Source organism: Ranitomeya variabilis, chromosome 7, assembly GCF_051348905.1.
Source record: "Ranitomeya variabilis isolate aRanVar5 chromosome 7, aRanVar5.hap1, whole genome shotgun sequence".
NCBI classification, from domain to species: domain Eukaryota; kingdom Metazoa; phylum Chordata; class Amphibia; order Anura; family Dendrobatidae; genus Ranitomeya; species Ranitomeya variabilis.
The window spans coordinates 12925180-12939873 of record NC_135238.1 but is presented as its reverse complement, the minus strand read 5'-3'; the positions used below and the strand labels follow the sequence as shown (position 1 = coordinate 12939873).

The 14694-nt window shown below is 42.1% G+C and overlaps 1 protein-coding gene across 6 annotated transcripts in view; it reads right to left on the bottom strand.

The window, feature by feature from the left end:
- Positions 1-759: 759 nt before the first annotated feature.
- Positions 760-14694, bottom strand: part of LOC143785349 (uncharacterized) — a 46102-nt gene continuing 32167 nt past the window's right edge. For 3 of the 6 annotated variants that reach the window (XM_077274115.1, XM_077274111.1, XM_077274112.1), the window contains exons 8-9: positions 9099-9218; positions 760-1098 (exon numbers count right to left, since the gene is read on the bottom strand). In XM_077274115.1, the coding sequence (XP_077130230.1) occupies positions 1040-1098; positions 9099-9218 (179 nt within the window). In that variant the 3' untranslated portion in view covers positions 760-1039. The remainder of the gene's footprint in view (positions 1099-9098; positions 9219-14694) is intronic. The other 3 variants (XM_077274117.1, XM_077274113.1, XM_077274116.1) reach the window with 1 other exon arrangement.

Below are 14694 nucleotides of genomic sequence, written 5' to 3'. Positions count from 1 at the left end.
ATAGACCAACAGATTAAAAAAACAAACAAAGCAGCAGATGTGATACAATGTGATTGGCTGCCATATCCAGGTTATGATTGGTCACAAGAACCTCATCTTTGATTGGCTAATTTTGGATCTGAAGCTGTACAATATTTAGTTGTGCTTTCAATTCCCATACTGTTGCAATAATTTCAGGCAAAACTGCTTCAAAAGCTAAAAATATTACAGGGAGAAAATGCAAAATTGTATTCTGAACAAAACCATATATAATGTCATATTAGCATCGAAGATATTCGACAGAAAACGTTTAAAACTTGAAAAATCAATTTATCCTATGCAGGACTTTTGAACACCACTGTAGATGAGTTTTAAGATCTATGGATGGAGCATAGATCTTCCCGAGTATCTGCCTTATTACTGGAGCTCCGTACAGGGCTTCATTCACACTGTTTCAGCTCAACTGGTTTTGTAAAATAGCCCATGAGACGATCAGTGAAGGAGCATCATGCCCTTAGAAGAGCTTTTTTTAAGCCTTACCCTCTTCATTGTTAGATTTAGCTTATTATTTCACGAGGGCTTTTCAAGACCCATTTTAATTATATTTAGTGGCTTTTAAATTTCAATGAATACAATAAAAAGTTGCCATGGTGTAAATATGCTATAAACTTAATGCAACAAGACAAGATGCACCAATACATGAATTCCGTCCATGGTTTTTCCTACAGTGAAAAGTTCAGCTCCTCAGTTGTGCTCCGTACTGTGTTTGTCCACTTCTGATTAATACTTTCATTACATTTTATTGTATTCTCCATGCATGATAAGGTAAATCTTCATGTGCACAGATCCAGGTTGTTACATTAATAATACAATGTAGAGGAGTAACAGGCTATACACGATCTATCACTGTTCTTATATCTGAAGTTAGCAGTCTTTTATTATAGTGCTGATTTGTCTCAAGAGTTTTCGGCCATTCATCCCGTGTTGTCAGTTCTGGAAGATGAAGAACTAGGATCCAGGCGCACATAGAGGTTAGCTGTCACATCTCTGTGGTAACACTCTAATCGAATGCCCGGAAACTCCAGTCCTGATATGTCCGAGACCAGATCTTCTTTGGTTCTATGAAAAATAACACAAACACATTTATTTCAGTCTGAAATTATTGTTTTTTTCTTATATAGTAACTATGTTGATAACCAGTGCCCTTTGTAAGAGATACAGATGTGAAGAAACAGGCTGTGGTTATGCTCTACCCTCTTTAAAGGGAATCTGTCAGTAGAATCAACCCTCCTAAGCCGTCTACATGGACAATGCAGGTCATAGGAAGCGGAGTCAAATGATACCTTGATATCTGCAATCTGATATCTTATTCAAGATAAATACACATTTTTTATATGTAAATGAGCTGTTATGATCTATGGGCTGGACATAGATCTTCAAGAGAATCTGCCACCAGAGATTATTTTAAATGAAAGGAGAGTTATCAGTGTGAGACATGTAGATCAGGAGAGCAGAGGTGTGAGAGAGCTGCTGCTGCAGATGTGTTTGTAATGAGATAAAGTTCAGCCCTGCTGTGCTGTGTTACTTACCTATCTCACACCGTTAACACTTCCTTTCATTTAAAATAAACTCTAGAGACAGATTCTCAAGGAGGGAGGGAGAGAGAAAGAAAGAGGAAAAGAAATAGAGAAAAGCAGTAGAAAGTAAAGAGAAAAGAAAGAACAGAAAGAAACAAAGAAGATAAAGTGTTAAAGAAAGAAAAAAAGAAAAGGAAGGGAAAGAGAAATAAGAAGAAAGAAGAGAAGAGAAAAAAAGAAAGAGATAAAAGAAAGAAAAAGTAGAGACTAAAGGGAGAAACATTAAGAAAGGAAAGACATAGAAAGAAAAGGAGGGAAATAAATAGAAAAAGAGAAGGAAAAGAAAGTAGAAAAAAGAGACAGAAGATAAAGAAAGAGTGAAAAGAAGAAAGAAAGGAGAGAAAGGAAAAAAAGAGTTTCCTGAAGTCTTTTTTTTTTTAACCACCGGGTAAAGACGCAGTGTGGATTTATCCTTACATTTCCATGTTACCATCTCTGGCTTACAGAATACATATTTAACTCTATACTTATACTTGAGCTGCCAGTAGAATGCATGTTTGGCTGCCGACTGGTTCACATTGAATGGTGCAAAAAAAATAAAAATGGAGGAATTGCAGATTTTCACTCTTTAACTGGACTCTGGATTTTAATTCTGTTTCATATGGTAAAGTGAATTGTCTCATTCAGAACTAACCACTACCTGTGCACTGGGCACTTTGCAGGGAGGGGGAGCAAGAGAAAATCGCTGAGTTTTCCAAGGCAAAAAGGCTTCAGGAAACCACTGGCAATTGCTTTCCTGAAGGGTCTTTTCAGTCATTTTTTGTGGCTGCTCTGCACCTGCCGTCTTTGCTCTTTGCCGTCAAGTATAAACAGTGGGTGACTTCTAAAGAAGGCTGCCCGAAAAATGAATGTGTTTCTGCTTTTCGCAACTTCAAGGTTTCCAAACCCTGAGGCCAAGAAAATAAATATCCAAAGACGCAACATATACAACGTACATGATGTAAAAAAATTTTCCCAGCACTTTCTGGGGCGAATTCCAGAGAGAATCTGCGTGAAAAAGTCGTCTTGTGCATACATCATAAAATAATTTCCTGTTTCATTTCTTTTTCCTGTCCATAATCTTGCTCTACTGAGAAATAATAAAATCACAGTTACTCATCTTCCGCAGGACCAGTGATAACTCTCCACCGCTCCAACTCTATGTTGACAGGCTGCAGAGTTGACATCACATGATTACTGCAGCCAATCACTGGGCTCGGTGGCTTGTGCTGTATACATAGCCATCGCTGCAGTGGCGGAGACGCATCGCTGGATCCGCAGAGGCTGTTAGGCCGGGTTCACACTTGCATTTGCTAAGCGTGCGGAGGGCTGCGTACTTCCTCCCTTAAGCTCCGCCTACTTCCACACTTCTTCCCTTAAGCTCCGCCTACTTCCGCATGCATCCTGCGTACCTATCTTTAACATTGGTTATGCAGGGACATGCGTTGCATTCGGATGTGTCCGTTTTGACGTGCCCACCAAACACAACACATGTGCTGGATGTTTTGTGGCCCGTGCCGACATTAAAAACCGGACATGTCAGCGTGTTTTGCCCATGGACACACGGTCCATGGAAACACACTGACATGTGCACAGACCCATTCACATGAATTGGCAAATAGCGCTCCATTCCTCCCAAGTCTCTCTGTATGGCTAAGTATTACATATGGGGAATTGCCACGTTCAGTAGAAATTGTTGGACAATTGTTGGTGCCATTTTTACTCACTTGTCTGAAAATGTAGAATATTTGGCTAAAACAAAATTTAGGTGGTAAAAATGTAGTTATTTTGTCTTCACTGCCCAATGGTATAAAATTGTGTGACACACCCATGGTGTCAGTATGATCACTGCACCCCTAGATGAATTCATTGGGGAGTGTAGTTTGTAAAATGAGTTCACATATAGGGGATTTTTGCAGTTCTGGCACCTCAGGGGCTCTGCCAATGTGACATGGCACCCTCAAACCATTCCAGCAAAATCTGAACTCCAATCTGGCTCCTCTTCCCTTCTGAGCATTGCACTGTGCCTCAAAAGTAGTATTAACCTACATATGGGGTATCGGCTTGCTCAAGAGAAATTGCACAACAACGTTTGGGGTCCAATTTCTCCTGTTACCCTTAGGAAAATAAAATATTGGGGGCTAAAATATCAAAAACATTTTTTTTTTATGTCCGGGCTTTATAAACTTTAGTGAAACACTTGGGGGTTCAAAGTTCTCACCACACATCTAGATAAGTTCCTTCGGGGGTCTAGTTTCCAAAATGGGGTCACTTGTGGGGGATTTCTACTATCAGGGGCTCTGCAAGCGGAACATGATGCCCGCAGACCATTCCAAAGTCTGAATTCCAAAGCGTCATTACTTCCCTTCCAAGCCCCGACGTGTGCCCAAACATTAGTTTTCTCCCACATATGGGGTACCAGTGTACTCAAGACAAATTGGACAGCAACTTTTGGTGTCCAATTTCTCCTGTTACCCTTGGAAAAAATAAAAAATAGGGGGGCAAAAAATTATTTTTGTGGAAAAAAAAATGTTTTCTTTTACACAGCCGGGCATTATAAACTTTAATGAAACACTTGGGGGTTCAAAGTTCTCACCACATCTAGATAAGTTCTTTAGGGGGTCTAAATTCCAAAATGGGGTCATTTGTGGGGGGTTTCCACTGTTTAGGCACATCAGGGGCTCTCCAAATGCAACATGGCGTTCAATCTCAATTCCAGCCAATTTTGCATTGCAAAAGTAAAATGGTGCTCCTTCCCTTCTGAGCTCTGCCATGTGCCCAAACAGAGGTTCCCCCCCACATATGGGGTATCAGCATACTCAAGACAAATTGCACAACAACTTTTTTGTGTCCAATTTCTCCTGTTACCCTTGGGAAAATAAAAAATTGGGGGCGAAAAGATCATTTTTGTGGAAAAAATATGATTTTTTATTTTCATGGCTCTACGTTATAAATTTCTGTGATGCACTTAGAGATTCAAAGTTCTCACCACACATCTAGATAAGTTCCTTGGGGGGTCTAGTTTGCAAAATGATGTCACTTGTGGGGAGGTTTCCACTTTTTAGGCACATCAGGGCCTCTCCAAACGCGACATGGCGTCCGATCACAATTCCAGCCAATGTCAAACGGCGCTCCTTCCCTTTCGAGCTCTGCCATGCACCCAAACAGTGGTTTACCCCCACATATGGGGTATCAGCGTAGTCAGGACAAATTGCATAACAACTTTTGGGGTCCAATTTCTCCTGTTACCCTTGGTAAAATAAATTAAATAAAACAATTTGGATCGGAAGTAATTTTTTTGTGAAAAAAAGTTAAATGTTCATTTTTTTAAACATTCCAAAATATCCTGTGAAGCACCTGAAGGGTAAATAAACATCTTGAATGTGGTTTTGAGCACCTTCAGGGGTGCAATTTTTAGAATGGTGTCAATTTTGGGTATGTTCTGTCATAAGCCCCTCAAAGTGACTTAAAATGTGAGGTGGTCCCTAAAATAAAATGGTGTTGTAAAAATGAAAAATTGCTGTTTAATTTTTAACCCTTATAACTTCTTTAAAAAAAAATATTTTTTTTTTACAAAGTTGTGCTGATGTAAAGTACACATGGGCAATGTTATTTATTACATATTTTGTGTGACATATCTCTGTGATTTAAGAGCATGAAAATTAAAAGTTGGAAAATTGCTAAATTTTCTAAATTTTTGTATAAATCAGTTTTATTGGTCAGAACAATAAAGAAAACATTTGAAAATACAAATTAGTAAATCTGTGCATTATTAGACAGTATACTGTTACATATTAAAAAAAACAACGTTACAATACTTAAGTCTTACAATTTAGATGTCTGACTGATAATGTTGTTATTCGTCTTGAAATTGTGAAATACTAACCTTAGAGGTATTTAGTAATTATCATTAAGTTGTTTTGTAAACAATTAAGAATATAATATATATTCAAACCAGTTATGGGGGAGACAAACAATTAGAGTAAGAAAAGAAAAGAAAGGGAGGTAGAAAGAAGAAGAGAGGGGTGGATGAAGGTATGGGAATGTGAGAAAAAAGGGGGGAGAGTGGCTGTCGTCCCATCCGGCGGCCAAAGCGCAGGCCACAAAACGATCCGGGGGCTCACATGAGTGAGCTGTATGATACATCAAGTTCTAGAAATCCAGAGCTCTAGCTCAGGGGTTTCCCTAAAGGCAATCCAGGGGGCCCAAGTATTGTAGGTTTTTTCAAAATTATTAGGTGACTGATTTATCAGTTGCTCCATTCTATAAATGTTATTGAGTTCAGCCACAAATTCCGCACGAGAAGGAGATTTTTCTTGTTTCCAAAAGCGTGGAATTAGATTCCTAACTGCGGTGAGAAAATGTCTAAGAATGCCTTTTTTGAATCTAGATATCGATGTCACATAAGGACAGCAATGCTAGACTCGCTGAAGGTTGGATCTGTGTAATAGACAGCTTGTTATGGAGTTCAAAAATAGCCAACCACAGATCCTTTATGGGGGGGCAGTCCCACCAAATATGCATGTAAGAGCCTATTTCCTTTAAGCATCTCCAACAGGTGTCAGGTGTCGTGGGGAACACCGCATGTACCATGGATGGGCATCTATACCATCTAGCCAGGATCTTGTAGCTCCTCTCCTGTGATACCGCGCACAATGATGATCTAGACGAGAAGAGAAGGATTTTTTCCCTGTCCTCGGAAGATAAGGGTCTCCTCAAATCACCCTCCCATCTCGAGAAAAACATTGGCCAACCCTGCGGCGAAGCTCCCCCCTCTTTGAAAATTTTATATAGCAGTGAGACAGTGTGGTCTGGGGGGTTTGTTGATATGCAGAGTACCTCAAAGGGAGTTAGCGGCCTACTGATATTAGTTTGTTTAATAGTCTTGTGGATATAACTTTTCAGCTGCTCATAGAAAAACCAGTCAACAGAGTGCGTTTCTTCCTCTGGGAATAATTCCCGAAGGGACTTCATCCGATTATCCTTCAAATAATCATGGACGATGGGTTTGGAATCTTTTCTTTTATTTAAATACATCTCTTTATGTAGCCCTGCCGGGAAAGTGGGATTATCATAAATCGGAGTCAAGGGGCCCGGGACAGTTGCAATCTGGAGGTCTTTGTTTCTGTTTTTAATAAGGAGCAATATGTTTCTTGTGAGAAAGGGTATATAAACATCCAGCCCCGTCCCCCTGCCTCCAGACCAGAGAACAACCTGAGAATCACAACCATTAAGATCGTTTTCCAGGTTTACCCATTTTTTACTTGTTTTACTGTGATAAAGATCCAGGATGCATGATCCTATTGATGCATAACTATAGATCGCAAAATCCGGGAGGCCCAGGCCACCCATCAGTTTGGATCTACTTAATAATGAGTAGGAGATGCGTGCCCGGTTATGAGACCAGACGAAGCGAGTGATTATTTGTTTGAGGCGAGAAAAGAAGGAGGCTGGTAAGAATAGAGGAATTGTTTGAAAAAAATATAAGAGGCGAGGCAGAAGATCCATTTTAACTGCGTTAATCCTGCCTAACCACGACAATTGGAGCTTGTGCCATTTCTCTAAATCCGATATTGCTTTTTGAAGGGTTGGCGCAAAGTTAGTCTCAAACAATTTAGACGTTCTACTTGTAATTTTGATACCCAGGTAGGTGAGAAAGTCAAAACGCCATTTAAATGGGAAGGTCGTTCTCAATTTATCTACCAAGGGGAGTGGAAGTGAAATATTCAGGATTTCGGATTTAAGGGAGTTTATTTTAAAATTACTTAAAAGGCCGAATTTGTTTAGTTCCGAGATAATGTTTGGTAAGCTCGTAGAGGGGGATGTGATATATAGGAGGATGTCATCCGCGAAAAGTGCTAGTTTATGTTCTTCAGACCGTAATTTTATACCCTTAATTGAGGGGTTATTTCTCAGGGCCACAGCCAGATGCTCCATTGTTAGGACATATAAAAGGGGGGAAAGCGGGCACCCCTGCCTCGTACCATTTCTGATTGGAAACAAATCCGATAATACACCGTTTACCTTGACCTGTGCACTAGGGGAGGAATATAAGGCAGAGATCCTGCGCAACATATTTTCTTTTAAGCCAATTTCCTCTAGGGTCTGAAAGATGAACTCCCAATGCACCCGGTCAAAAGCTTTTTCAGCATCGATTGACATGATACATAGGGGATCCCCCCCCTCACCCGCCTTATCAAGTAGGGATATAGTACGAATTGTGTTGTCTCTTGCTTCTCGTCCTGGCACAAAGCCCACCTGATCTTGGTTTATTAATTTTGGCAACAAGGGGCGTAACCTATTGGCTAACATCTTCGCATATATTTTAATATCTAAATTTATCAAAGAGATCGGGCGATAGTTATCGCATGTAGAGGGGTCTTTACCGGGCTTGGGTAGAACTGTTATGTGAGCGGTGAGTGCCTGAGAAGGAAAGGGCTCTCCAAGAGAGACAGAGTTACAAGCCTTCAGAAATATTGGACTGAGTAATGTGTTAAACGACTTGTAGAAACCTGCTGAAAACCCGTCAGGGCCCGGGCTCTTTCCTTGTTTCAAGTCTCTAACGGTTTCAGAAACTTCCTCCACTGAGAATTCCCTTTCAAGATCAAGCAAATCACCATCAGGCAATATGGGTAATTTGTGTTCCTGTAGGTATGATTTTATTTTGCTACGTAACGAATGTAGTGGAGCGTCTTTATAATGTCCAGCTATATTATATAGAGATTTATAGTATTCACTAAAGTTGGAAAGAATATCTCTAGTATGAAACACTTTTGTCCCCTGTCTGCTCCTAATAAAAGGGATGTAGGTATTGGGATTACGTTGATTGAGGGCTCTGGCCAAGAGCCTACCACTCTTATTTCCGAGCTGGTAGAATCGGCTCTTGAGTCTCTCTCTGAGACACCTGGATTTTTGGTCTATAATGGTTAACAACTTTTGTCTGGCTGAAGAGAGCTGAGCGAATGTGTTAGTCTCAAGGTTTCGTTTTATGTTTGTTTTCCAATTGGTGAATTTGCTCTGTTAAGCTGACTATTTCTGCCGCTCTTTCCCTCTTCAAGCGAGCACCGTGAGAGATGAGGACGCCTCTTATTACACTTTTTAAAGCCTCCCATTTCACAGTAGGGGACGTGGTGTCCCTCTCGTGGTCAGCCATGAATTCTGTGATTGTTTGTTCAATCCTAGTTTTACATATGTGATCCTGAAGTAAGTTTTCGTTCAAACGCCAGGAGAAACATGGTCTCGCGGCAGAATGAAGCGAGATTGTTAGGTAAATAGGAGCGTGGTCTGACCAGAGAATCGACCCCACGCCAGCCTTCACCTGCATATCAAGCAGCTTATGTGAAATAAAAAAATAATCTATTCTGCTGTAAGAATTATGTATTTTTGAGAAGAAGCTATAGTCCCTAGCTGACGGGTTGAGGACCCTCCAAACATCTATCAGTCTCATGCTGTGCAGTTGGGATCTTATTTTATTAATGGAAGATGCAGGATATGAAGACTTACCCGAGGAGACATCCACCGCAGGATTCATTGGGATATTAAAGTCGCCCCCAAGTATCACAGGAGAGGAACCAGCGAACTCCTCGAGGCGTCTTTTGCAATCGGCTCCAAACTTCTGCTGCCCTTGGTTTGGGAAATATATGTTAGCTATTACAAGTTTATGAGCTGCCCATGTGATAAGTAAGAAGATAAATCTGCCGTTTTTATCAATTAGTGAATCCAAGATCTCAGGCACAAAGGACCTGTGGAAGGCTATTGAGACACCCTTAGACTTAGAGAATGGATTTGGGCTGTGAAACCATTTTGGATAATTTTTTGTGATACACTGTGGCACCGCACCAGTTTTGAAGTGTGTCTCCTGGAGCAGTAGCACAGAGATCCGTTGCTTGTGACTATCAAATAGGACCTGACGTCTTTTTTTCTGGTACATTTAGTCCCTTTACGTTAAAGGAACAGAATTTAATTTCATCCATTATCAAATATCTTTGCGCCAGCTCGCAATAACGTGCACCCCATCCGCCAAAGCACACGACAGCCGTGGGTAGTAGGGAAAAACAGTAGGAGGGGAGGGAAGAAGACAGGTTAAAAAAGAAATAATATAGCATGGAAAACAACGAAGAAGGTGCGCTGGGGTTTGCGCACCAGGTCAAACTGTACATCTGTGAAATTAGAGCGAGAAATGGAGAGGGAAAAATTTCCCCCCCCTCTCTCACCTGTACACCCCAAGTGGACAAGGGAAGCCGAGAGAAGCATCAGCCCCCCATCCCCCCGCGAACTCAGCAAGGCCTATGGATAGGAATTTACAAACAAGTAAAGTTAAACAGAGTAATAGCCCTTGTTCAGGCTAATATACACATATATTTGTATACATGTTATACCGACTGCATGCGGGATATTGCGTGTCCAAATGATCTGGGATCAGAATCGGACCTCCCAGGCAAACCAACAGTGGGACAATCTGCCCCGCTAATAAAATCAATCAATCAGCAACAAATATCTATGGGGCCATTCAACCGCAGCAGAGTGTATATATACTTTGCAGCAACGAGCAGAAACTAATAAACACCAATAGATAAATGAGAACGCAGAAAAAGAGCGTCATGGAGGATCAGAGGAGCTCTCATTGAGGCGCCGATTCTTGGAACTGGGGACCTTGAGCCATCTAGGAGGAGCATCTGGAAGAGTCGGGACCAGAGGCCAGTCTGGAAGTTCTATTAGTGGGAGTTCAAACGTGCCAAGAAAGTTGGCTAAGTCTCCAATCCGACGGAAGTATGCGCTTTTGCCTCCTTTGAAAGCTATTAGTTGAAAAGGGAACCCCCACCTGTAGGGGATATCCCTCTCCTTGAGAACCGCCAACAGAGGTTTCAGGGCTTTGCGTAAGAATAGAGTACGTCTTGATAGGTCTGATAGGAGTAGAATTGGTTGGCCTTCAAATTGAAGGGATCCTTTTTTTCTAGAGGCTGTCATAATGGCCTCCTTAATTCTGAAGTAATGTACCCTGCAGATGATGTCTCTAGGGCGTGAATCAGACGTGGGTTTGGGACCAAGAGATCTATGAATTCTGTCAAATTCAATGGTGTTGTCTTCATAGTCGCCAAGAATGTCCAGGAATATTCTCTGAGCTGTGCGGTCTAGGTCCTGAGGACCGACGGATTCTGGAAGACCACGTATGCGGATATTATTACGCCTGTTGCGATTCTCCAGGTCCTCAAGACCGGATGACATTTCCTCTAATTTCATAGTATGGTCCATTAAGATTTCTCTGTGCGTCTGAAGTTCTTGAGCAATATCTTCTTGTGTCTTTTCTACGTCCTCTATACGTGATGTAAATTCCATCTGCAGGTTATGTATCTCCTTTTTGTACGAGTTCTCAAGCCTGCATGCAAAACTTTCCAGATCTGTTTTAGTAGGAAGAGCTTTAATATATTTACTCAGTTCAGCAATATTCATGTCCTCAGGCATGTCTCCGTCTCCACCACCATTATCTGTTGGTTTCCTAGGAGAGTTATGAGAGGTCTGTGGGTCTTTTGAAGAGGAACTATTTTTATGCGGAGTTTGCGACATTGCTGATCTGGTGTTTCTTGTTTGGAGTGGCTGGTTCAAGAATCGTTCCATATCCTCAATAGGAGGCTCCCTGTGTAAGTTTGAAGGTTGCCCAGAAATCTTCTTATTTTTACCCATATATATCTGCTGTCGCTGCTTGCCTGTTATATTGCTCAGGGGGGCATGGGGGTGCAGTGATCACCACATTAAGCACAGCTCCCCATCAGCAAGCCCCCTCCAGGGTGTATTTGATTATGGCCTTAAGGTTGGTGAAGCATATATTGTGTCCTGAACCAGGGAAGATGAGCCTCTGGATGTCATACACGGTCCCAGCACTAGGTGTCGCCAGAGGACTAGAGTTGTAAAATACAGGCTTATTAAGTGGTAAGCTGATGTTTTGCTTCCCAGTATTACTGAAAATAAAACGCAATAACAGCCCAGGAAGTGGTGAAGGTAAGGTGGCTTCTCCTTTTCTGCAGTAAGGGCTATGTGAGAGACAATTTGCAAAAGTGCCAGGTGTTCTGAATAAGCCCGTCTCAAGATGGTGTCTCACTGAGAGGGGATCCAACCCCAAGATGGCGACCGTCCTCTCACTGGCGGGAAAATGAACAGCACTGGGGTACTATGGCGGGGGCCCTAGGGAATCCCCTGTCCAGCCGGGGCCAGCACTATCCTGCTCACCTTCCTCTTCTGTGTAGTGCGATCCGCGCACTTATCAGAGTCCTCCCTGTAGAAGCTGCGGTGAGCGTGTCTGCGGAGCCTCACTGCCGTCGCCACGTGGGATTCAATGGAGGGAGAGCCTCTCCTTCACCTCCTCCACAGTCCGATGGAGGACTTGCAGACCTCTGCCCGCTGCCGCGCACCTCACCACCAGCCGCCCCCCGAGTCTCCTCGGGCCGACTACTGCTCCTGCAGAGATCCGGCTCTGCCGACCTGCCTCCGGTGCACCACTCTGCAAAGACGCTCCGTCTCTGAGGGTCCGGTGTGCCGACTCCCAGTTGCAAGGGGGGCACAGGCTGATGGTCCCCTCCGCCCCAGGTATGCCGCCCGGGATTTTCTGGTGGTCTGTGTGTGATTGGGGTCTGGGGGAAGACCTTTATCTCCTCTTTGCTGGAGGAGCTCTCCACCATGCGACCTTCTTCACCAACAGCTGGCCACGCCCCCCAAATGTTCTAAATTTTTATTAATTTTCTGTGGGTTTTTTTTCCACAAATTAAACGCAAGTCCTTTCAAATAAATTTTACCACTGTCATGAAGTACAATATGTCACGAATAAACAGTCTCCGAATCATCGGGATCCATTGAAGCGTTCCAAAGTTATTAAAGTGACAGTGGTCAGTATTGTAAAAATTGACCCGGTCATTAATGTGCAAACCACCCTCGGGGGTAAAGGGGTTCAACTTTCTATGGCCTGCATGTCCATATAGAGAGCTTAGGAGGATTGATCCTACTGACAGATTCTCTTTAACCCCTTTCTGACATGTGATGTAATAATGCGTCCATGTGCCCTGGGTCTATTTAACCAGGGATAGACTATTATGTCATCACGATTACTCGCGAAAACTAGTGGTGCATGGGAGATTGCCGCCAAGTGTCAGCTGATTCTGACTTCCGGCACTTTAACCCTCTGAATACTGCGATCTAACACGATCGCAGCATTCTGTCAGCCAGCTGAGGGATGACAGCCCCACTGCCTTTGGATCAGAGACCCCACGTCCTGATCGTTGTCTTGGTGACCAGAGCTAGGAAAGCTGCTTGATCATGCGGAGTGCATGGACAGCAACTTTCACTGTCAGTGCAGAGCTGACAGTTTGCATAGTATGGGGATGCAGCTGCATCTGCATGCTATACAAGCGATCAGCCTGCAAAAAATGATAGTGTCATATTGGGACAAAGTTAAAAAAAAGTAAAAATTAAAAAAATATTAAAAGAAAAATAATAAAAAAACCAAAAGATATTGTATCTATAAATACATTTTTGTATGAAAAAGAAATTGTAAACAATAAAAGTACATGTATTTGGTATCGACGCGTATGCAACGACCTCACCTATAAACCTGTCCCTCTAGTTAACCCCTTTAGTGAACACCATAAAAAAAGACAAAAACCAATGCTTTATCATCATACCGCTGAACAAAAAGTGAAAACGCAATTAAAAAAAGACGGATATAAATAAACATGGAACCGCTGAATAAGTCATCTTGTCTCGTAAAAAAAAGCCACCGTACAGCTCCATCAAAGGAATAATAAAAAAAAGTTATAGCTCTAATAATAAACTGATACCAATAAAAACGTCCGCTCATCAAAAAAACAAGCTATAGCATGATTCTGTGGGCAAAAAGCTATAAAAATTATAGTTCTCAAAATAAAAATTATAGTTCTCAAAATGTGGTGATGCAAAAACTATTTTTTGCAATAAAAAGCGTCTTTTAGTGTGTGACAGGAGTCCAACATCAAAACCCTAGTATCACTTTAATCGCACCGACCCGAAGAATAAATTCTCCTAATCACCGCACGAGGGATGTCGTAGAAAATAAAACTAATTCTTCACCTACTGTTGATTTTTTTCATTCTGCCTACCAAAGATCGCAGTAAGGATCGGCATGTATTTATCCTGTGCTCTGCGCTGAGCGCTTACACCGCGGTTTCCATGTAAATCTCTGTAAAACGTGATTCAGACGGAACCTCTGGTGGAAGATTCTCTATAATGAAACAGATGGTGGCACTATGGGCACCATCTGACCTGTGATCCGGTGGTGTCCATCTTTTTAAGATTGCACAAAAGTGCCGTTGGCCACAGCTTTTTGCAGTTCTGAAAATAAAGTAACCGCTGAACAAAGGCCAGATGGAGTCCAGAGTAACTCTGCTGCCTCACTATAGTGAATGGATCCATCAGGGATTTCATCTCAAGCACGCAACTCAGAGATTTAGATGGAAACCCCAAATTAAGTGCTCAACGCAGAGCGCTGGATAAATATGATCCCAAACATTATGTAAAATGTTCCCAATAAAAGCTTCAACTCAATCCACAAAAAAAGCAAGTCCCCTCTCAGGTCTGTCATCTGTTAATGAAAATATAGAGGGCGTCCACGTTACTGGTAGCACTACAGCTCTGGAAAAGCAAAATGGCTCCTCACCCGCCAAAAGAAATTCAGCAAATTCTCCATTCCCAAATCTAAATGTCCCCCTCCCTTCTTAGCTGCACAGTGTACCTAAGCCACATATAGCATCCATGTTTGCCATTTCTGAAGCCATGAAAGCCCACCTAAATTATGGGTGCATGCCTCCAGAAGCACGGGCTGGGCATATCGTACTGGTCACTACAGCGTACTGGTCACTACAATGGCAGTTTGCAATTTTCACTTGGCAACATTCATTACTGCTTGTTTCTGGAAAATACCTATGGATTCAAAATCATCACTACATCTGTAGATAAATTCCCAATGGGGTATAATTTGCTAAATGGTTTCACTTGAGGGGGATTCTGCTTCTTCTAGCAATTAGGGGTTCTGTATATGGAGTCCTCAAACCGTTCTTGAAAAATTTGTGCTCCGTTC